This window comes from Mus musculus, chromosome 16 (genome assembly GCF_000001635.26).
Source record: "Mus musculus strain C57BL/6J chromosome 16, GRCm38.p6 C57BL/6J".
Taxonomy (NCBI): Eukaryota; Metazoa; Chordata; class Mammalia; order Rodentia; family Muridae; genus Mus; species Mus musculus.
The window spans coordinates 42,319,339-42,343,676 of record NC_000082.6 but is presented as its reverse complement, the minus strand read 5'-3'; the positions used below and the strand labels follow the sequence as shown (position 1 = coordinate 42,343,676).

The 24,338-nt window shown below is 40.4% G+C and overlaps 1 protein-coding gene across 1 annotated transcript in view; it reads left to right on the top strand.

The window, feature by feature from the left end:
* Window positions 1-3,025: 3,025 nt before the first annotated feature.
* Gap43 (growth associated protein 43) overlaps window positions 3,026-24,338 on the top strand; it is a 92,100-nt gene continuing 70,787 nt past the window's right edge. Inside the window, exon 1 of the mRNA NM_008083.2 lies at window positions 3,026-3,204. Coding sequence (NP_032109.1) covers window positions 3,175-3,204 — 30 coding nt within the window. The 5' untranslated portion in view covers window positions 3,026-3,174. The remainder of the gene's footprint in view (window positions 3,205-24,338) is intronic.

The following is a 24,338-nucleotide window of genomic DNA, read 5'->3' as shown; positions in this document are numbered from 1 at the left end:
ACGACGTTCAAAGCCATACATAGACTCATACTGGTGATATGGGAATAAAAAAATAGAGTAGTTAGTTAGAGAAGAATGAAGGTAACCCTAGCTAGGTCATTTTCTTCTTATGTGTGCACACATGTATGTTTTGGTTTGTTTTGGTTTGGTTTTGGTTGTTACTATTTTGGTTTGTTTAAAATCAAATCAAGGGGTGTGTGTGTGTGTGTGTGTGTGTGTGTGTGTGTGTATCTGTGTATGTCTTTGTGTGTGTGTGTGTGTGTGTGTGTGTGTGTGTGTGTGTTTCTTCCCCATTCTTTTGTCAGCCCACAACTTTCATTGTTTAGTTTGGGGAGAAAGGTCTTGGATTTGGTTCCATAGTTTTCAAACTTAGTTTCCAATCCTGAGTTTCCTCCTTGGGAAGTAAATTTTAGAGGCTCATTAGCAATCTTGTCCAGAGAAAGGCATTTAAAACAATAAGGATTCTGCACACCAATTCAATAGAGTAGTCAAGGAGCTGGCATTTGGTTAGAAATTTACAGGTTGCTGTCTGGGGTGAATGTATTAGCTTGCTCTGTGTGTTTTCTGAAGAACATGGTGCTTTATGATTTTGGAAGATGGTTCTTCATGGGTGGATCTAACAGTTTGAGCTTGATGGATGCTCATTTTAACACCAAGTCTCCCTAGGTTGTTCACTAAGAACCAGGAACAACGAGGTACATACACCTATTGAGTGGTAATATAGCTTGGTTGTTTGAAAGGCTTTGAAGTCTTAGGTTTATCTCCTATTAGCTGGATGAGCAAGTCAAAAATCCCCAGTCTTGGAATCCCATCAAAATGAGGTCCAGGCTGTACCCATGGCACTGACCACCAGACAAAGAACTCACAGAAGCTGAGGAGGAAGCCAGCGCTACAATTGTGGTGTAACATTCCATTGTGCAGTTCAATCCTTACCCAGGGCTGATTCCATTCCTCCTTTTTCTGACTGTAGTCTGCCACATTGTTTTTCAAGTTCCTTCCCATAAACAAAACAGCAAGGAAAGCTAGGAGAGATTCTGAGGTAGCGGAGGACAGAGAAGGGAAAGACAATGATCTTATGGCTTGAGCAATAAACCCCATTTTAGTGGTAAAAGGTAAAAGAAGTTATTTCTTCTCCGACACTCACAGCTCTGCAGGCAGGCCGGGCTTCCTCCCTTTGGTCCTTTCTAGCACTAGAAGACTGATTCTAATCCCTAGCTTCAATGTTTCCATTAGGAGTCACTTCTCATCCATTCTCTGCCCTCTTCTGTCACTTATGTCCATGGAAGCTGGTTTTGAAGACTCAGCTCTGACAGGGATTATTGCAAAGTTAAGAGACTATTAAACCCAGAATGTAGGTATTTTTTTTAAAGAAAATCATAAAGTATGAAAACCAAGGAACACAAGGAGGGGGGGGGGCAACAAATGGCTTCGCGTTGTAAATTGGGTCACTCTCAGAGAGACGCCCTAGTGTTAATTTCTAACCATCATCCCTAGTATCACCATCACTGACTCTGGCCATCTTTTAAAAGGCGTGCCCCTTAATCTATTAAGTAGGCTCTCAGCAGTTCCAAAATAAACATGATAGCACGTTGTCTGCCCGTTGTCTGTTAAAAAAAGTTCATGTCTAGGAGGGATAAAGAACAACATGAGCTATTTAATTAGATACTTGTCATCAGTAATGAACAATAAGAAATCATCTGGAAAGTTCTTTGACGTAGTCACTTAGAAATGTTACCAACATTTCAGAAAAGTTGTCTGTAAAACTACCTATGTCAAGAGTGGCTCCAGAGTGTCCTGTGCACATTGCCTCCCGTCCTAAAATGTGTTGGCATGACTGACATTATTATAGCCACTTTATAGATGTAAAGGGCTCTCCAAGGCCACACAATACCAAATGTCTAAACTTTGCACAATACAGATTTACAAGTCATATCGCCCCCCTCCCCCCAGAATAGCAGAGGCACTAGAAGGAACTGAGGTGGACTTCATGGTATGCATCTTTCCTCAAGACAGAGTTTACCTGTGTCCATTGCTCTCAGAATGTAAGACATTAAATGTTAGTGTTACAGAAATCTGTCATTCACAGACACTAAGCTAATTAGAAAGAATCACAACTGTCAAAGAAGCTTGTGTGCATAAGCAAATAACCCACTATGTAGTTTTAGATATGGAGTCTAATTCCTAGACCATAGTTTATTCCACATTCAAGTGCTCAGAATGCTTGACTGCTGTGTGTGTGTGTGTGTGTGTGTGTAGCGTACTGACACATTTGTAGGTGATATATTTGTGCATAGCTAAGAGTATCATATGTGTGCAGTTAGGTTATATAAATAAAATCAGTTAGTGTTGAGAAAACTGAACCTCCATGATTATCAACTGCGCGTAAAATCTAATGGCAGCTGTAACTTATGTGCACCTCTAGGTCCTCTTTGCATTTTCCTTCTTGTGGTACTGGGAAAGAGGAGAGTTAGAAAAGAAACAGGAGCATTCCTCGGGCCCCACTTCCCTAAAACATGTTCCATCCAATCTCTCCAACTCTCTGGAATATCCTTTCTACCCCCACCCCATAGCCCTCCCAATGCAGTGCGGAAAGTCAGTGGGTAATTGGGTCCAGATTGGAGGTGTTTAAATATTCATGAGGCTGGCAGGGGACTGGGAGGGGGTGACTGTCTAGAAATGGGGGTAGGGGCTACGGGAAGTGATTAGTCACTGGAAGCTAGCAAACAATTCTGAGAAAGGGACCCAGGGAGAAGGAAGAAAAAGATTGGGTGGGGAGTGGAGGAAAGAGGAGAAGGAAGGAAGGAAAAGGAGAGAGGAAGGAAAGAGGAGGAAGGGACGAGAGGGAGAGAGAGGGGGAGAGAGGGAGAGAGAGAGAGAGAGAGAGAGAGAGAGAGAGAGAGAGAGAGAGAGAGAGAGAGAGAGAGAGAGAGAGAGAGAATGTGCGTGTGCGGTGAGCAATAGCTGTGGACCTTACAGTTGCTGCTAACTGCCCTGGTGTGTGTGAGGGAGAGAGAGAGAGAGAGGGAGAGGGAGGGAGAGGGAGGGAGGGAGGGAGAGCGCGCTAGCGCGAGAGAGCGAGTGAGCAAGCGAGCAGAAAAGAGGTGGAGAGGGGGGGAATAAGGAAGAGAGGAGGAAAGGAGAGAAGGCAGGAAGAAGGCAGGGGAAGATACCACCATGCTGTGCTGTATGAGAAGAACCAAACAGGTAGAGCTAAAGATTTCTTTTTTACTTCTTTGCTGTTGTGAAATTATCAGAGTACAGGGTTTCCTCGTGAAAGGCAGAAAAAAAAATTTTTTTTTTTAAAAAAAAACTGCTTCTGCCCTGGCATGATGCTCTGGCTTCCTTAGCATACGGTAACTGATGCTTGCATCCCGGCGTTATTCTTTTCTGCCTTTCATGATCTGGTTTTTGGAATGCTGCTACTAATTAGGGTAAGGGGAGAGAAATATGCCGGCTTGGCTAGAAATATGATTCCCCTCGCCTATTAGTAAGTGCTCAGCCGCTAGGTCTCTGGTTTTGAGGGTGTGGATGCAGAAAGGGGTGTGGGGACGATGTGGGCTCTATCTACGAGATCAAAAAAGCTAATCTTGATATTATTTGTGGAAAATTAGGTCTGGGGGAATTATAGTCACATTTCAACATTGCCTGTTCCGTGATTCAAATTTTCTCACATGTGCCGCGGAAGATACCTGATTTCGTGCTCGCGTGAGCTTCAAAGGGGCGCAGGTGTATGTGGGAAAACATGTGAAGGTTTTATTTATTTATTTAACGAATGAATGAAACTGATTTAGGAGATTTTTTATTTTTTAAAGAGAGCCTAAAGACAACAAGGGTTGGGGGAGAACTGCCTATGCCGAGGGGGAAAACCCCCTTCCTGAGATCAGGAACGGATTGTGTGCCAGCTGGTCCGGGAAGAGGATGGACCACGCCCCTAGGAGCTTTGAGCTGAGATGGGATGGGAAAGGGGAGCCGAGCCCGTATTACCTGTTGGAAACCGGGGCTTTTCTCTTTCCCCTCTTCCTGTGAGTCTTTGCTGGCATTAGCAGTGACCTGAGGTGTGTTAATATCCTGGAGGAGGGTGACTCGTGGTCCTCAGGATGAGGGACTGTCCAAGAGGAGCTAGAATCCCAATCCCCCACCTCCCCTCCCCCACCGCCTAGATTATTTTTTTCCATTTTATTTCAAATTGCTCACTTATTTCGTGAAAGACGTTTTAGAAACTTAATTGAGGTGAGGGTGCTTGGGATCCTGCAGTCATCCACAGCACAGGAACGCTCTCCAAATGTAGCCTTCAAACACCCCTAGGAGCATGTTTGAGTGATTTTTAGAGAAGGTTAAGAAAGAAAAAAATGGGTGTGGGGTTGGAATGAGTGTGTGTGCCTGTGTGTGAGTGTGCCCATGGCGGGGTGGGGTGGGATGGCAGTCGTGGTTGTAGACCCCCTCTGCAAACTGATTGCTGTAAGGGCGGGGTGCAAGACAGGGGTATTTGGCATTATTCTTGTGCAGGTATTGGAAATTGGACAATTTGTTAGACACTTTCTGAATCCAAAGGGGATGGGGGAGGGTACAGAGGAAACAGCCCTTCAGCCTGGCCACATGCAGCCAGCGCCCTGGAAGGAGGGGTGGGGGGTGGGGAAGAGGAAGGACTAGAAAAAGAGGTAAAAGCCAAATGCCAAAGTAGTTAGAGGAGAAGCAAGCCTACAATAAACAAACAAGCAAATAAATAAATGCAGATCCTTGGCTGTGAAGGGGTGAATGGAGAAAAGTCTGGCAAGGCGGGGCAGGGGGGGTGTTGCTGCCTGTATTTCTCTAACTGCTCTTGGTTCCAGAAACTGATACTTCCATTGGAACATTTGTAAACATTTATTCCCATGTCTTCCTTCATTTTGATATATGAATGTAACAGATACAGGTGCCAGGGGGTTAAGCACACCCTCAGAAAAAGGTTGCAAGATGACTGCACTGGCCAGCTGGTAAAATACAATTTAGGAAGGTGGAGCCTTAAGGAAACCAATGCTATTCGTTTTAAAGGCTTGGATTTTGGAAAGAAAAGTGTGGCTGGCTGACAGCTTGTTCCCACCCTATTTTTGTGCATGGGAGTATCCACACATATCCTTCAGTAAAGGGAACCAAGCATGGTTTATAGACAGGGAATTGGGGCTAACGGAATTCCCTCCCAAAAGAATGAGGACAGCTGCTTCCACTAGCTTCCTCTCACTGACAGCCCGGAGCACACACTCTGATGTGCAAAGTGATGAAGATGAAATTACGTGTTTAGGGACTTGTAGGAATTTGCATGTAAATGTGTACAGCATGCACATACTTCCAATGCAACCATTACGCATGTGCTCTGTATGGATTTCACATGCCTCCCTGTGCTTTAGCATCACTGATGTGAAGGAGGAAATGGAATGTCTAGCAACGGTTCTTTCTACGCACATGTTTTATGAATAGGTTCTTAGGTATGAAATGGTTATGTGCCTCCATGTAGCAACATTACTTGTCATTTGCATATGTCAGTATTTAAGGTATTATTAAACCAGACAGAAGGAAATGGTGTCTTCAGGGCGTGGGCTCATATTACATTGACTGGTATTCATATAGTATGGATACTTAAGTCTCGTGCTGGCTTCCTTCTTGTGAAATGACCCTCTATCATTCCAGTCAGAATCCAAGGGTTTCGTTCCTTCTCCTGGAAGGTGTTTATCACTCCAGCTTTTTTAACAGGGACTAAAATGAGGGCAGGAACCTGCAAAGGTCTAACTCTGCCACACCCATGAAATCCAGCAGGGATGTGGGAGGGGGACTGGAGGGCTTGCACTTCCTTCCCCTTCCACTTGAGCAGCAAAAGCAAGCAGTCTCAGATATTTCCAAGTTGTAATACATTGCCAGTGGGTGTGAAGAACACTTAAATGATCTCTAGTAGCCATTACTTACCACTGTACATTATTAAAGCAGATAAGGGGGGGGGGGACTACAAGGAAGTAGGTAAAGGAGGGTTAAAATAAAAGAATCCTGCAGATTTTATTGGCTCATGATTTTCAAATATCTTGAGGCTTACTTTAAATAGCTCAATTACCATGCATATTGCAGACGATTAAAAACTTGCAAGGTGTGATAGTCTACAGAGGGGGGAAAAATGTGAGATGTTTCTTTTGTTTAAAAATAATGACTTTAGTTTGTAGCTTAAGTGTTAAAAAAGACATTACCCTGCAAGCAAGCAGACCTGTCCCCACCTCACTCTGCTGGCATCTGCCCCCTCCCCATATAATAAATAATTTTTATCTTTGAGAAACTACACATTGGTTTAGAACCCCAGCCTTGCTGTTCCCTCTTTCTAACAGCATGGGGAGGTGTGGAAGGGTCCAGCTCTGCTGCTGGGTAGGGACCATTCTTTCTAGTAAGAAATTGGATCCCTGCTCAGTGTCTCTGAGCCACACCCAGTGTCATCCAGGGACGTAGTGAATGGATTCAATAGAGGCCTTCTACTTAATATAATTGAAGCTGTCCATTTTTAACAATCATGGCATCTACCATATGTTTCCAAAATTGAACGGAAGAAATTATTTAAAAGGGTTTTTTCCCCTTTCCCCAAATCATCTGGACTTTCAGAAAACCTTCCACAGTTTGTGGTGAATTTAGCAATGCATTTGTTTCTGATTATTTAAGTTGTACCATGGCACATGCACAGTGACCCCCTGATCCTTCATCCTCTGAATGTCACAGTGCTCCCGCTCACTCTACTGCAAGCTATGCTGAGGCAACTGGAGGAAGGAAACACAGGGTTAATTTTCCTTCTTGCTGAGCTGGTGAAAACTGCAGAAACCTCCTTTGATGTTGCAAGCAAAGGGCAAAGTTCCTGCTCACCAAGAGGGAGGGTGGCCCAGGGTCTTCTTCTGTCATAGGGAAATTGCTAGTGACATGCCTGGGGCAGAATGAATCCACAGACTTCAGAGTTTTACTTGGTCCCATAGGGAAGGGGCAGAGGGCTTCCAGGCAAGCATGGAGCTCAGTATTAACTCCTTGTACACCCACCACACCCCCACTCCCCAGCACGGGTCATACTGACTTTAACATACTTCTAAAATCTTCCACTATGGAATGAATTTCAAGAGAAACCTTTCTCCAAGTTCATCAAGAGCAGGCACAGCATTTAACCCTTTCACTTCTTGGTTAATTCTAGGAGAGGAAGTGTTACTTGCAAACCAAAGAAGGTAAATTGGGCCAGTATCCTGCCTCTTGGATTTTGAAGTGTAGACAGGTTGTCTCCAGACAGTTGAAATGAAATCTTTATAAAAAAGTCTCCAGGGAGCACTGAGCTGTGAGACCCCACAGTGTGTGCCACTTACAGACTTAGCCATATTGAATGGCTCACATCATGGAAGGGTTTTAGTTGCTTCCTGTCAGGAGGACTGAACAACTGAAGGACTGAAGCTGTCCAACTGAAACGCTAAATAAACTGCCCCACCCTACTTACTTTAAAGGGTGTAATAAGGATTTCCTCCAATCTGGACAGGACAGCCATCCCCCCCCCCCCCGCCCACACACACACACACACACACACACACACACAACTGCCAGGACAGACTTGGTTACCCCTGATCACATTGAGCGCTCCATCTGCCTGGATTCTTTTCTTGCTTTTTTCTCTGTTTCCTCACTGACTCCTGCTCTATTCCCTTGAGATCCCTCCAGTTTGTAAAGCTTTAGCTGGTTTCCCTGTGGTCCGTGAAAGAGCTTTGTCTCCTCTGTTCTAGAGTCTTCTGACTGCATCCCCATCTCTACAGGTTCCCTCTCACTTTCCTTTCAGAACAACGTTTCTAAAAGCATCCCAAGCTCATGTCTCACTCATCATTTACTGTTCTACCTGCGTCACTTCCCATGATTCCAATGACACAGGGTACCATTTCAGGTGAGCCATTAGCTTTCATCTTACTTGAAAGCCGTGGCATGCTGTCTATTGCTCTGCCATCTAACTGTCCTTCCTGGATAATTCTCCCAACACCTTTTCTCCTCAAACAGGACCTTTAAAAACTCATTTGATGTCTGCTTTCACTCCCCTGTCCTTCTTGGACAGGGGCTTTCACTGTGTAATCTTGGTTTTCCCGTCATTCCACTCATTAATCCCAGTTCAACACATCAATGTTCAGAGCTTCAGTCCTGTCCTGTGATTTCCAGAGGTCCATCTTGACCTATAGGAGCTTTTCAGAAAAATCCTAGTTTTCTCCTGTGTGGACTGGATCAGGTATCCTCTGGTTTGGACCACTCCTGGGCTTTCTGCTTAGTTGCTCTAGCAATGCTTAGCCAGCTTCAGAACTCTAGAAATGGAGGATGTGTCCCAACCATGGTCCTTTCCTCCAAAGCCCACATTCAGGTACAGACTAGGTAAAAAAGTTTTGAACATTTTCTCTGCTTTCCCACACTTAGTTGTTTGTGTAAGTAACCTGGCTCAGTCTTTTCATTAGCTTTCATCTAGCTAAAGACAACAGCTACCTGTATGGATCCCAGTCCCATATTTTTTCTTTATAGTCTCCATGCAAACAACAGACAAACTGTCTTTACCTCATGGAAATCTGGTCACACTATTTTCCTCATTAAAATTCTATAATGTCTCCCCGTTGGCTATAAACTACTAAATAACCCTTCAGCATGACTGGCATGACCTAGTCTTGGGCCATCTTTAAATACCTCCTCTTTCTCATCGCTCGCTTTATTCTTCTTTCACAGCCTGGAAAATGTTTGTTTCCCTTACAAGAGTTAGCTCTTTAAATCCACACTTCCATAAATGAACGTCTTCTACAATTTTTATGAGCATATTGCATTTTGAACTAAACTCTATTACCGCTTGTTGTACAACCTAGTGCTCATTTTTAATATGTATCTGTACCTAACTTGTAAGGTTCTTGTGAAGAAAATGATAAAATGTTATTCCTTTTTATCCATAATGATTATCATACTGTCTAGCACACAGGTGGGTCCTGTGAACTGTGAGTGATCTCCTTGATAGAAAAGTATGGACCAGAGGTTTTAGTCTGGCCTCAAGCTGTGATATATTAAATGGACAGAATCATTAGCAGTCTTTAAAGATAGCATTGGCGTGAACTTTTAAAATAGAATTCACCATCCTTAATTGTTGCTACAAATGTATAGACATGGCAGACTTCCATTTTTTAATGCAAGCAGGCATAAAATTCATCCACTCGTAGTCTTCATTTCTCCAAACTGCCATAGCAGAGATCTTTCCATATCAACCACTCCTAGCAACCAACAAGAAGCCAGTCCCAAACCAGAGGAGAAGAATCGCAGTCTAGCTATGGCTACTAATTCTTGCAGCTCCATGCTGGCTTTCTTTGGAACCTGGTAGACTCATGAACCTTACTCTGCCCTATAACTATCACAGATGACCCTGTGTCTACCTTCTGCTGCGCACAGCTGATTTATTCATGCAGTATGTAGCATTAGCCTATGCTGAAGAGTGTATGATCAATAATTAATATTACCTACATTTGATACTTCAGTGAGATACATTCTCACTGAAGTATCTGAAGACTAATGTCTACCAATGCATATCATGTGTGGAGCTGAAGGGACAGTTAATAGTAAGTGATCTCATAAACCTACAGTAATAGACAGGAACTAAATATACAGGAATTGGCTCTTTTAAATCTTTTAAAATTTGAATAGACTTGAAGGAGTTGGATCCTGGTGCAAGCCTATGGTGTCCAGTATGGGGAGGATTGCAACCACATATTTCCATCACATGACTTTAAGCAGTACATTCTCATAGCTCAGCTGGGATATCTTAAGAGAAGAAATGAGATAAAAATTGTAGGTGAAGTTTGTGCTTTATAGCCAAAGTTGGATGGTGTTTCTGAACCCTGATGTCCTTGTCGTGCATCTTATGAGTGCTCCAAGCAACTCTGGCTTACAGGTTTCTTTTCTTTTCTCCTCCCCTCCGATGCAAATGAAGTTTTTCAGATTAGTGCACCAGTTACAGTTAGTGCTTGGTGGTTGAGGCTATGAGAGGAGAATGTTAAGGAGAAGTCTATCTTGCCCAACTTTCCAATCCATGCTATAGGTAAATCAGGTGCTGATTTGGCATTTCATGGATGATTAGTACAGAGGGGATGCTCAGTTGGCATATACTTGATGCAAGTTGGCATATACTTGATGGCATATACCATGCAGGGATGGAGGGCTCATCATGATGAGATCTGAGGAGAGATGATTTAACACTGAGGACATTCCTGGGTACCCATTCAGAACAGACTGAGTATCGCACTCAATGCTACTGGCCTTTGCAACAGAGTGGCTATGGTTGAAGTTAAAGTCCTCTGTCTTATTTGCTCAGAGTGGCATACTTAAAGTCATTTTGGGTTTAGTGTTGGACTGTGGAATTTCACATTTCCAACCCGTAATTAGTTACAGATCTTGATTTCTTAGATGTTCTTTGTTTAATGTCCTGTTCCATGTCTTTGTAGTGGGAATAAATCCCTCCCTTGGGTTCTAGACCTGGCTCTGCCAATTGCTTGTCCTGTGATCTTAGGTAAGTAACTGAATCTCTCTGAGCCTCAGTTTATTCATCTGTATTAATGGGCAAAATAAAAGCCTCCAAATCCTGACTCACTTTCTTGACTAGGTTGGTATGAGGCTCAAATAAAGCGATACAAAATAAAAATATCTTGTAAACAATTTCTTTTTGATCCTCCTTGGTGGTCATGGTGCTACACAAACAAGAAGTACCATTGTTATCTGCATAGAAAATATATATGTTTCATAAGCCCCTCCTAGTTGCTACTAAATGTTAGCCACACGGGTAGATGAGAGCATAGAAGATTTTTATCATTTACTTTGAAAACCTGAGTGACAGAATCCAGATAAGCACATACTTAAGTTGTCCTTAGCAACAAAATGTCAGGAACATGAGAAATGTCCACTGTTTGCCTATGTCTCTCCCTCTCCTCCCTCTCCCCCCTTTCCCTTTCCCTCTCCCTCTCTCCCCCCACCTCTCTCTCTCTCTCTCTCTCTCTCTCTCTCTCTCTCTCCTCCCCCTCTCATTTCACATGTCAATCTCCTCTGTATTTGGTGTGTGCTGCTTGCCCCCACACCCTCACCCCACATGTCACCTCCAAACTGGCTTCTGAGTATTAGCAGACATGCTGTGCTCACATCCATCACACGAGGGCCCAGCCAGGCAGAAGAGGGTGGAGGGAAGGTGGGGCTTCTCTGGAGCCTGAAAACTGGAGCTGCTGCCTGGTCGGAAGCCCAGCAGATTATCACCTGGCACCACTTCCATATCGGTCTCAGGTCTCCTCCTGTACCACGAACAAACCTTCATCAGGAGAGCACAGAGCCCTGAATCTTTTAAAACTCAAGTCTTAATGCTCTCAGTGTTCTTCCCCACCCCCAGGATCTCCATAAAGGATGGTTCAGTTCTCTCATGTCCATGGTTAAGACTGGGAAAGGTGACCTGTTTAATGTAAGAAAATTTGTCAGATTTCACACAAAGCAAAGGAATTCTGCAAGCCCCTTACCCCAGACACTGAGGTTTATATCTGTAGAAAATATTTGGAATTATTTTAAAATAAAATGATCAGAACATGTTAGTACAAAGATTCTGTCTATCCTAGAAGCCAAACATCTAAAATAAGAAAACCAGCATCAAACATTTTACAAAAACTACTTTTACATAAAAATTTCCATAAAGGCTTATAATGGAAAGTATGTTAGTGATACTCAGGAACAAATGGTTGTTCAGAAGAAAATAATTTATTCAATTATATTTATAGTTTATTAATGGTTAATATCACTTTTACTCTCTCTCTCTCTCCCTCTCTCTCTCTCTTTCATTTCTTCTGTTATTTATGAATACTTTGATTAGGTACCAGAATCTAACTTTAGGTGTCCATGATAATAATGTTTGAAGGAAACTAAAAATTCTATGAATTATAAATAAATAAATAAATAAATAAACAAATCCAAGGCTAAAGCAACCAGGGCAAATGCGTAAATCTTAACAACAGAAAAGCATGAACACCGCCCCCACCAGGATTCTCATTTAAAAGAGTCAGTTTCCAGGACCCAGCGTCTTTCCTTTTTAATAAAGATATGGAGAGAAAAGGAATGAGTGAGGAATAGGAGAGAGGGAGACAGAGACAAAGAGACAGAGACAGAGAGACAGAGACAGACAGAGAGGGAGAAAATTGTGTTGGTCTTGCTTGGGTCAGCTACTGCCATTTAGACAATTCTCTCTGATTGTTAGAAAGCCTAAGGCAATAGTTTCTGGAAGCCCACACCGGTGGGGAATAGTCAACGCTGAGAAATACTCTCTGCGTGTATTTCCACACACCTACCATAGCGCAGCTATGGGGTGGATCACTGAGTTTCCCTTTGGGATGTTTTCAGTTTTGCTGCCTCACTTACTCATCCTTGATCCCTTCTATTGCTGTGATATGGTACCCTGACCAAAAGCAGCTTATGTAGAAAAGTATTTCCTTTGGCTTATGGGTCCAGAGGCATAGACATAATGACAGAAAGGCACAATGATGTCAGAAGAAGCACGGTAATGGCATGGTGAGCTGGAGGCTGGCTGATCACTCTTTCATCCACACATACAAGAAGCACAGAAAGAGAAACAGGGGACACTATAAACCCTGAGACCCCCTGTGATGCACTTCCTCCAGCAAGGCCTCACTTCTTAAAGATTCTAAAACTTCCTCCAACAATAACACCAACTAGAGACAAAGAATCTATACAGGAGTCTATGGGGGACTCTTTTCATTAATATTATCACAATACATCATTAGTAGGTCTCTAAAAGGAATGGTTTTCTCACAGATTGTTGGATTTGTGCACCTGATAAAGAGTAGAACTAATTTATATACCTGGACTTGACCAACACTAGTTGTCTACTGACTTCTAGAAGCCTACACATGGCAGGTACCAGGGTTCTAAGAGGAATCCAAGCTATCATTTGTCCTTGATAACTTGGCATGAAATAACTCTTAGCTTCCAGAATCACTCTATAGAATCAGTTCCTACCCAAGGATTGGGTAATATTGGATGTAAAACAGATTTATTCAATTTATACCAGAAGAGCACTACTCCTTGATATTAGTCATCTCATTTTGAATGTTCTTGAATTAATTCCAGCAATCATCACCATATTTATCTATTTTTAGCAGATTGGCACTTTCTAAAATATTGAGCTGTTGTCTCCATATGCACTAGTTTGCTCTAAATGTAGAACATTGGTAATTAGCCTCACATCCATTATTTGTAATCCCGGTTCCAATAGCTATTAAAAATGTTGTTTTTTAATGGAAATTGAAAATACCCTAATATCTTCCCATTAATGATTGCTTAAGAGAGCTCGAAGAGGCAAAGACAAAAATAAGCAGAATGAACTTCAGAGCTTAAGCAAACTCAGGAGTCAGCTGATTTTGAAAGAGGCATTCGAGCATCTTAGCATAACTAGCCTAGGAACTTAGCTTGATTGTAAGTTGTCAGAGCGCACATCCTCAGCTCATTCTTTCTTCCCTATGGCTTACAACCCAATCCACCCAGTTAGGCATGTAAATTTGAGGATGCTAGACCTCATAATAGCTATTCCCGGAAGGTGTGATATACAATTTTATTCTAATCCCTCTACTATCTGAAGGAAGGAAGGGAAAATTAAAATATATCCAATTTTTACTTACTTAGCTTGAAGTTCATTTCTTAGACACCTGTGTCTAGCTGTTGTAAATTCTTTATTCTTCAGGGCAGCTCACTATGGTTATCCATGCTTTTCGTGGGTTGGTTATAACAGAAGAAAAGGAGTTGGTGTTGAGCAAGCTGAATACATCTGTGGTGGATGTTATATTTCAAGGTCCCTTCCCCTTAAATAGGAAAAAGTAACATTTTATTTGAGTGGAAAGAAGAAATGGCAATTTATTATAAATCCTTCCACTTCATCTTTATATAGATATTTTCTTCCTAACACAGTTTTCTGGGATATTTGTTTTTAGTTTCAAGTTTTAATAAGTATGTGTGAAGGGGAGAACATTATGGTTTCACTCAAAAATAACCAACTCTTTATTGAGTAGGGAGTTGGTTTATCTAAACCTTATTTTCTGAGGAGTATCATCTGTAGGATTTTCTTAAAGCCAATGAAAAGACTGAGGCTGTTTTTGGTGTTGTCTGGAAAGTCAACTCTGGGACTTCTGTGTTGGAATTGTGCATTTGTTCAAATAAGTTGCCTATTGAAGTTTCTTAACTCAGTAGTCTTGAGGGCTTTAATTGCTTTGAATTCAAGGGCATAAAGTGATTGACTGCCTTTAGGTAGCTCAGCCAGATTTGGCTTCATATTAGCAGGCAGTGAATTGCAAAACAATATAGAGCCTTCGAGGACAGGACTTAATGTCTTATAGATTCCATACTAGATTTGACATTGGATCCTTACATGTCTTCTGTGAAACCTGGAAGGAGGAGAAGTGGAGTTTTTGTACAATTGAAAGGGTTACAGTTATAAAGCAGAATCACTTAGCTTTCTAATAGAATATCCCATAAAATCAGTGATGAGCACAAATAGCTCAGCCTCTACTTCAGAACTTCATCTTGGAAACCAAACACCGAAGAGAAATGATATTCAGAAAGCAAATCAAGTACATGTGGTACAAGTGTGTTCAAGTATACTTCTCCATTCTAGGGCTAAACTCAGATATGCTCATTTAGAAGGAAGAAACTATTGATCCTTGGATGACAATAAAAATGATCATTTTGCTATCTTAATAAGAACATTCAGTAACTTAGAGTTTTCTGCCATGAAACTTAAGAGTTTTTCCTAAATGAGCAGTTTAGGAACATTGGAAACTGACTGTATGTGTAATAAGGTGTGTGTGTGTGTGTGTGTGTGTGTGTGTGTGTGTGTGAGAGAGAGAGAGAGAGAGAGAGAGAGAGAGAGAGAGAGAGAGAGGTATATGCATATAAATCCATATAAAATAGTAAAAGGTAAACTAGTAAAAAAGTCAAGTTTTTTTCTTATGAAATTTACAGATATTAAAAATGATGTTTTTCCTTTGATTTGTCTTTACTTCAGAATATGCAGCACATATTCTATAGAAAGACTTAAACTTTCCTTGGACACCGTCTCTACCCTTGGTATGAACTTAAGCACTAGCTGTTCTTTGCTTCTCATTTTCATTCTTACTGCTTTGGGAAGCTTCCTTTTGTGGTTAAATCTCTTCCTACCCTCCTATGAGTGGAGAGTTTCTCCACTTGTGATGATTTCACTTACTTCCCTGGTACTCCAAGGCCTTCCCGCATCAGCCCCATCCCTAGATCTCCTGCAGTGTATGGACTCATCCTTGCCACTCGCCAGGCAGTTTTCCATGATTATCTTGTGTCTTTATCTGTGCATGAATCCCATAACTGACTTACAAACTCTGAAGTTAAGATAGCTAAGTGCATCATCTGGCTCAGAACACATTGATTGCAATGTTGATTGATATATAATCTGTGGTGAACTCTGTATTAGATGTGCAAGACACATGTTCCAGCAGAGCCTCAGGAGAACAAACGGGGCTATGTTATCTGACCACTTTAGAATGTTCAAAATTATGAACAATGCCTCCCTCTGGAATCTATTTTCTTGGCCTCCATGATGTACATTTCTGCTGGAATTTTTCCTCTGTTTTGTTTGCACATCCTCTATCCAACTTCTCTGTGGTTTCTTCTTGCTCTTTTTTCTATCAATCTGTAAAACAATCGTTATTAAAGTTTTTGCCATTATTATGACATAATGCAGGGCCCATGAGTGATCTCATCCATGGCCACACCTCTCATGTGGATCTGTGAGTTTCAGCCCGGAGAATTCTCAGGCTCTCCAGAGGTTACATTCTAGAGGTTTGCTTATTAACTGTCCCTTGGAAATAGGCCTTGATATCTTAATTAAACCATTTTCTCATCTAGTCAGGTAATTAATAAATTAGACAGTCTAGTCTCTCCTATTATCAAATGTTTGAGGGTATTACTAGTTTATGAAAACAGCAGTAAATAAATTAATGAATGAATAGACAGACAGATGGAAAGAAAGAAAGAAAAAAAGAGAGACAGAGAGAAAGAAAGAAAGAAAGAAAGAAAGAAAGAAAGAAAGAAAGAAAGAAAGAAAGAAAGAAAGAAGGAAGGAAGGAAAGGATAGAAAGATAAAATTCTGCCCCCCATTTGCTCCCTTTCCTATCCCCAAGCTGTTTTCATTCACCCTGTCCTCCTGTGGTCATCTCAACTGCAGTCATTGATGGTAGAAACCAAAAAATATAGTCTCCCTTTTAGTTTCCCTTCTTCAATTCTCAATAGAATTCTCATTCTTCTTTCAGAAGCCAGAGTTATATCTTAAAAAGTGCCTTTTGAAATGTGTGTTTCTGACATGTTTCCTCTGTCCCTACAATCAAACCAAATGCATAATTACTGAGGCCTTTTAAACTGCTTCCTACCCAGGCTTTTATTTCTCTGGTTTCTTAAATTCATTCTCCTCTTGGTCACTCAATCTTTTGACTTCCTTTTAATTTATAAGACACATCAAGAGTGGCTTCTCTCGCAGCAGTTTGTATATGTTGATCTCCAGGCCAAGAATTCTCTTTCCACTCTTTACTGAAAGGGTTATTCCCCTCTGTCTGAGTTATTTTGGAAACACCACATTTCTTCTGTTTTTAAGACTGCTCAAAGTCTGAATCAGAAGAAAGATTTGTTAACTTTCTTGTTTTCAATGTTTTTAATTACCTTTCATACTTCCAAGCTATCTCATTTATATCATAGACTGTATTGCAATTCTGTGGTCTCAAACAATGATGTCCATCATTTTATCAACCCTTTCTTCCTTTCTAAACACTTTTTTTTTCTGATTAGAGCCCACCTTCCACTCCTTATTTGCAACATGCAATTCCAGTTACTTAAGTGTGGTTATCCTCTCTATGTTTCCTGTATTCTACTTTAACATCCAACCCCAGGGTATTATATGCATACCCACCACTATCTCTTTCTAAATAGAAATTTCATTAGAGCAGGAGTCTTGCCCCATTTATTGACCATGTATACCATGTGACTGGTAGGGCACCATTGAATAGGAGATAAGCAAACAGCCCAAACAAATGAAGAAATATCAGTGTTTAATGAGGACCACGGGATGGCAAAATTTGGTTAGGACTAAGACAAAGGTTGCCAAACTCCCACTGATCAATCATAGAAACTGCCCAATTCTGGCACAGTCCATAATAGGGCAACTAATAGATATCTCACACAGAGCTAACACCACACAGTCCTGGATTTCACCCAAGTAGGACCAGCTGGCTGCCTCAACAAATAACAGTCACCATTTTGTAGAAGGGTGTTTTTATTATGATCAGAAATATAGCAATACTGACACTACCAACTACTATCTTATTAGTATGGATGGAAACACCAATGGCCAGGGAGTTGATGACTTTCCAATATTCAAAACCTCATACACGTAGAGAAAAGATTTCTGGGAAGTGGGACTGAGTTTTATAGAACTCTGATGAGGGGGAATATACCCTTTTCTTTTGGAAACACAGTTCTGCGAATCAAAAAGGAAGATGAATGGCTCATGAACATTAAGAAACTAGGTCATTTTTTAACTAAAAAGCTAACTGACATAGAGAACAAACATTCTTTTTTTTCTTCTTCTTTGACCTACATGGGAAACTAGTATTTCTTAAGACTTATCCCACAGCAAATGATAGTATAAATTTTAAACCAATAACTATAAAAATAAGAAGCTCCAAACTAACTACTTTTGGAATATGTTGCACATGGAAGTAAAATTTGGCAAGGACCACAATAATATCATCTTCCTGTTCAGAGAGCAAATGATTACAAGAAAAGCAAGATGAAGCTGATTTAAGCTGAAAAAGCTGTGAGTCACCTTTCTCAGTTGTACATTTTTTATTTTGGTAATTGTGTGGGAGGTGGAGAAGATGTATGAGTAGTTTGGGTTGCTGAGAAAGTAGATTAGGAAGGCATTCAATGTTGTTGGAATTTATTTGATGATGTCTGGTAAAGCTAAGACAAGATACTAAGAGACAGAACCACAAAGAGCCATTTACAAAATTAAAAAAAAAGTTGTTTGTTTGTTTTTCCATCTGAGTTATCGACCCCCACATGCATCTGCTTCCAGTCTTCACAGATTATGACTTTAGGTAATTTTCACAAAAGAACCCTGGAAAGAAATATATAATTACTTCTAAATCAAGGCTTTGGATTTCCTAGTTGATGCTTATGTTCATACCACAGGCTCAGGCCACAGTAAATGCACACTTAGTTACCAATGGTCATGTGTTGTCCAAGGAATGACCAATAAGGCATTTATTTTAATTAAACCACACTTAGGATGCATTCTGTGGAACTCAAGAGGAGTTTCCCAGGACGCCAGTGGCATTTCTACAGGTCTGTGTCTAAGGAAATCAGACTAGGAAACGACAATTATTTCTAGCAACCTTTCTTCAAATAAGCTGATACTACCTCCTAATGTTAAAACTAATACAGTCTCCTGACCTGAAATAGTTTTGTCTCCACTCTGTGTATCAAGATTCTGCTTCCAAACATTCTACTGAAATATCACCCATTTTACAAAATCACTTCCTACCATTCCAAACTCCCTGCTTCTCACTGCATATGCATTCTCTGTAGTGACCTCTATAGCAATTTCTTCTTATGTTCTTTTGTCTTTTTCTACACAAACCATACATTACAAAACACATAGAGCATAAACACACATATACTACTGTACTTTATGTGTATGTGTACACATTTGTGTGTACATGTGTCTCTGTATGTGTTTGTGCATGCATGTGCACATGCATGTGGAGGAGAGCAGTCAATGTCTGGTGTCTTCAAACTGCATCCCACCTCATTTTTTAAGTTATCATTAATTTTTGTATTCATTGACAAATTCCTGTATGTAAAGAATGACTTCTGGTCATTTTCAACTCCATTACTCTCTTTCTTCCTCTTCCTCTCTCTCTCCCATGGAAACCCTTCTTTCTCACAAGACCCAGAGAGTTTATCACTAAACTTAGAACTCCTCAATTAGTTAGAGGTTGACCAGCAAGCCCTGTGAATTCTCCTGTCCCTCTTCACACATTGGGCTTACAAGCACCTACTCTATTATGCTAAGATTTTACACAGATGCCAGGGATCTGAACTCAGCTCTCACGCTTGTATAGCAAGAACTTTACTTACTTAGCCATTTCCTAGTTTCTAGCACTTGTATTTTTATATGTGACATAATTATTGTTTCTTTGGAAATATCTCAAGTCCTATTCCAAAATGTTTTCATTCTTTAGACTATACAGGGCATTGAACGATGTAAGCACATACTAGGGTAGTTACTAATGCTGTACTACATCTTTTAAAGATAAATCATCATCCTCATTATTTGTATAGCTAGTGATAATTACTGCTGTTCATTAATAGAACACAAACGTGCTTGTGGATTAGTAGTTATTTGAAATTACATTTTAGCCAAGCATACTTTTGACTTACAAGAAATATTGATCAAACCCCAAACACATAAGTAGGCTGCTTTGGACAAAGCAAAGTTTGGTGGTCCAGTAATATATTTAACCAACTCCATCCTGAAGCCCTTTGATGAAGCCAGGAGAATGAGGGTTTGGAAGACTGATGTATGAGCAATCTCCCATAGAGCTTCCATATTGAGATGTTCAGTGCTCAAGGTCCTTCATCTTAGGCCAAACTAGATTTGTTTCCTGTATCAGTCTTAATCCTTTAAAGGAGATAGAATAAGATCATGTGACAGATCTTCGGATGCCCATAACTTTGCAGTTGTAAAACTTATATCAGACTTTACGTGGCCCAATAATGAACATGGTTCCTTTACAAATGGTGGCCACAAACTATTTTGTTGCTTTTTGTCTTTTGGCTATTATTTCTATTATATATTATAATAGAATAATATTATATATATTATATACACATACATACACACACACACACACATATATATGACTTTATTTTCTGAAGTTAATATTTTCCTCAAATGTCATAAAATATATTTTATTTGTTTACCATGAATTTACTAATTTGTCCAACCAGCTTTGGAGGTTTGGGGAGTGAATTTTGTAAGCAAAATGACATTAGTAGGTGTAAAGATTTAAAGAGTACAATCCCAAAAGTCTTTAATGATTAAATGAATTAACACACACACACACATACATACACACACACACACACACACACACACACACACACACACACACACACAACCCTATACCGTAAAACCTAACTGTCATGTAACACACTTAATTTTAGCTATTGCTTATTCTTGTTGATGTTACTACTGATCTATGATCAAAGAGTCACATATCTGCATATCTTTTTGTAGAGTTTCTCAGACAGCTAATTTCTGTATTAAGGATTGTGTATACCTGTATATGTACATATACATGTTACATGGAGTTCAGTGGACACATAATTGCTTCCAAAGGAAAGAGATACCAATGCTGCCTAGTTAAATTCTGTACATTCTTGGCTCTCAACACTCCTTAGGAGTCAATGTATTAACTGTTGGAGTCTGGAAGTCAGAGGCATAATTATCATATCATACAGGTGTGGCCAACATGAAGAAAGACAGAGGCTGCCTTGCTTAGCTCAGAGAGGGTGTCTACTCCTTGAGAGCAGGACATGGGCAGGACTAGATTACCCACTTGGAGCCTTCAGTCAGTTATACAGAGAGGCAATGCCAACTACAATTTATCCTCGGTGATTATGTCATGCAAGTCCTGTGGCTGTGCTCCTGATGGACCCACGTCCTATCCAGCTGATTTCCTTGATTATGTTCCCCCAAACCACTTTTCCTCCATCCCTGCATATTTTGAATCCATTCCTCTGGCCTTCCCATCAATGGCATGAACTCAAGTCCTATCCTAACACAAGCCAGGTTCTGTTGTCTGCCCAAGAATCTCATGGATGCAACACGGTCCAGATCAGACCTGAAGTAACAGTCATTTTTATTAATTAACTAATTAATTAATTAAGTAGTTAATTTTGATAGGGTTGGGGTTTGGGTTCTGAATATTCCCTCTATTTGAAAGGTTTGTTCACAAAATATACTTGTAATTGGTTCCCTTAAGTCCTTGAACATCTCAGCTGTTACATCTCATCAAAGAAGCTTCCCACCACGTTAGATGAAATAGCACACAACACACAACCATCATCTGTTCCCTTTCATACACTTTCATCTTCAACTCCAGCAATGGTTTCTACTCTAGACAGTGATCTATATTCTTCTCCCCCATTTAAGAACTGTGTGAACTGCGTGCAGCTTCTGTGACTCCGGGAGTGACATATATAGGCTCGAACCTACTATACTGCCTGCCATATTTGAGATATTTAAGAAATGTACATCTACTGCCGAAATGCATGCATTTAGATTCTGCTGAGATGTAAGAAGCAGCTAAGAAACGCAACTGCTAGAGAATCTACTTCACCTCTCCCCCTGCCATTCCTAACTTCTGTCCCTTCAGCATGACCAACAGCATCTCAGATGTTTCTTTCAGTCTAACTGTCAGTGGAAGATGTATGGTAGACTGAATTTCCAAAGAGGATTGAAAAAAAAAAATCGGTTCTGCCTACCACTATAAAATGCTTATTTATTTCTTCTTTTACATCTTAATTGTTTAAATATTTGGGGAGGATTTTCCTGCTGTGATAAATTTATACTCATTAAATTGTCAAATGTGACTGTATTATTTATTTATTTATTGCAGGCACTGCTGGGGAGCTGCTTGCTTTTGCCACTGGCATCATATGGCTTTGACTGATTATTGCATTTTCCCGATAGTCTCTGGGCAGGACTATCAGGGTGATAAATGATAAAGGTAGGAGGAGGTCAGACTCTGGATGAGGAAGGTTAACAAACCTGGACCAGTAAGTCTGGCACCATGAGACATCCTTAGCACTAAGATAAAGCATCTGCCCATGTCTTGTTTGCATTCTGGCTTAATCTTCAGAGTTAACATGGCAACACACTCTCAGGATAAACCAAGCCAGATCTTCTAGAAAGGATTTATGTTTCAAAGCATAAAGAAAAATCCTTGTGGTTACTGGCTGCATTATGTATGATTCTAGCTAGTCTTTATGGTTGCTGCTAGAACTTTACAACTTCTTAACATCTGTGACTTATGAATGGGGATAATTTTTTAAAGTGATCCATGTAGGACATTTTAAAGCACTTGGAGTGATGTGGAAGACCTGAAGGATAAAGTGTAGGACTGGAACAATGGCAGGTACAGTTCCTGTGGCTGCAAGAAGCTCACATTACTTGCTACCCTGACCTGCTCAGAGCCCCACCTCTACCAAACCTTTCATTTGAAATGGAAGTCAGGTGGTGGCTCTGCTAATGTGGGGTGTGTTCAGCATGTCTTAGTCCAGCTCACAGCGCCTAATGTGGCAGGAAGAGTACAGAATCTATTCAATCTTTTATGTTTGCCCAGAGACAGAAATAACTTTAAAGTATATGTATGGTTAGCCCCAATATATCCCAATGTATTAATAGCTCCATCGATCTCTAAGTAAGAAAAGATTTTAAAAGCTATGCTATCTGTGAATCATTCATTTATTCATCAGGAAATATTTATTAAGTACCTAGTATAAAGATTGTTGACTAAAGCCATTCTATCCAAACAGAAAAAGAGATCGGAACAGTGTCTGACAGCACATGCTACTACTACAGTCAACTGCTGCTGCTGCTGTTGCTGCTGCTGTTGTAGCTGTAGTGGCAGTAGTTTTGCTGTTTGAGATAGGGTTTGCTGTGCAGTGCAGGCTAGCTGTATAACCCAGGTAAGCATCAAACATACAAATTCTGTTGTCTCTACCTCTCCAATGCTGGGGTTACAAACTCTTGTCTTTATTTCTCAAATTTCATTATCCCTGGATGCTCTCTGAGCTATGGAAGAGATGGAATTAATACAAAGTCATATGTTTATAATATATGTGGTATGATTAATAATATTAATATATATGATTAATATAGAAATAATATATGTAATATATATGCCACAAGTAACATCTCAAAGCCTCTCCATGTATCTCAGAATGCTTACCCCTGGTTGGTATTTTTAAAAAGCCTCAATAGCTTCCTTTAGCTTTATTTGTATAGAAATAACCAAGCTTTAACGTAAGGCTGAAGTGTTAAGATGAAATTCTCCACGTGGACAACGCTTACAAATATCCCAAGGAAGATATTTCTTGAAGCTCCTCAGCATTGACCTCAGAAAGACTGAAGGTGTTATAAAATCTCACAAAATAGAAAATATGATGCACACAAAATTGAAAACTCTGGAATTTAGAGACTTAAGAGATTCATACTCTTAGGTGTACTGTAATAGTTAATTTTCATTAATCAGAAGTTTGGTTTAATAATGATTGATAAAAAAGAAATATTAATTTTTAAACTTTTAAATACACCACCAAAAAAGCTCATTGGCTTATACCTTCTCATAGGATTTATTCTTAAATCATGACCTAAGAGTCCCCTGTTATTCTATCACTGCCAGGAAGCAGAGACTTGGTGCCAAGGCTAAGTCAGCCTTGGATAAACAGATTGTCTGGCCTCAGCCACCAATCTGTCCATTGTTTGTGACCTATAAAGATTTTTCCTGCAGGCAGCTCTGCTTGTGTCAACTGTGTGTGCATAGTGGAAACTTCCCAAGCTGTCACTTCCTAGGTTTGTTGTGCTTATCCAACTAGTTACTACAGTTCTCTGTCCCTCCTCTTCCCTCATTCTCCTTCTCATATTCCTTCATGTTTTTCTTAGGCTTCAGTAAGGCTTAATGAAGGTGTACAATTTGCTCAGAGGTTTGAATCTAAAGACCTCAAGATTATAACACTTAAGCTTCAAAATGCATCCGTTGTGTAGGAAGGTCCACGGTGGTCGTTACAGGTGGCCAAAGAAAAAGGAAGCCTTCCAGTATTCTATACTAAACATAACCTTCAGAAATTTCTGCAGAGCTCAAGTTAGCAGGCAGCCATGTCGTACAGAAAATAACATAGCTAGGATTAATCCCTAATAGGAGAAGCTTCTCAGTTGAGACTCATTTGCAAGTTGTCACCATATGGTGATACATCAGAAACCGTCTTACCCTGTTTTACACATAAACAACCAGCTTGTGTTCTCTAAACCACTATCATGAATCAGAGTCTATTAGGTGCCTTGGAGTGTATTTTGATGGGGCAGTGGGTTAAAAATCTCCATTACCATGGGTGGAAAATGCTGCCCTATGAATGACCATGATGCATCTTAAACCTCACATGTTGATATTGTT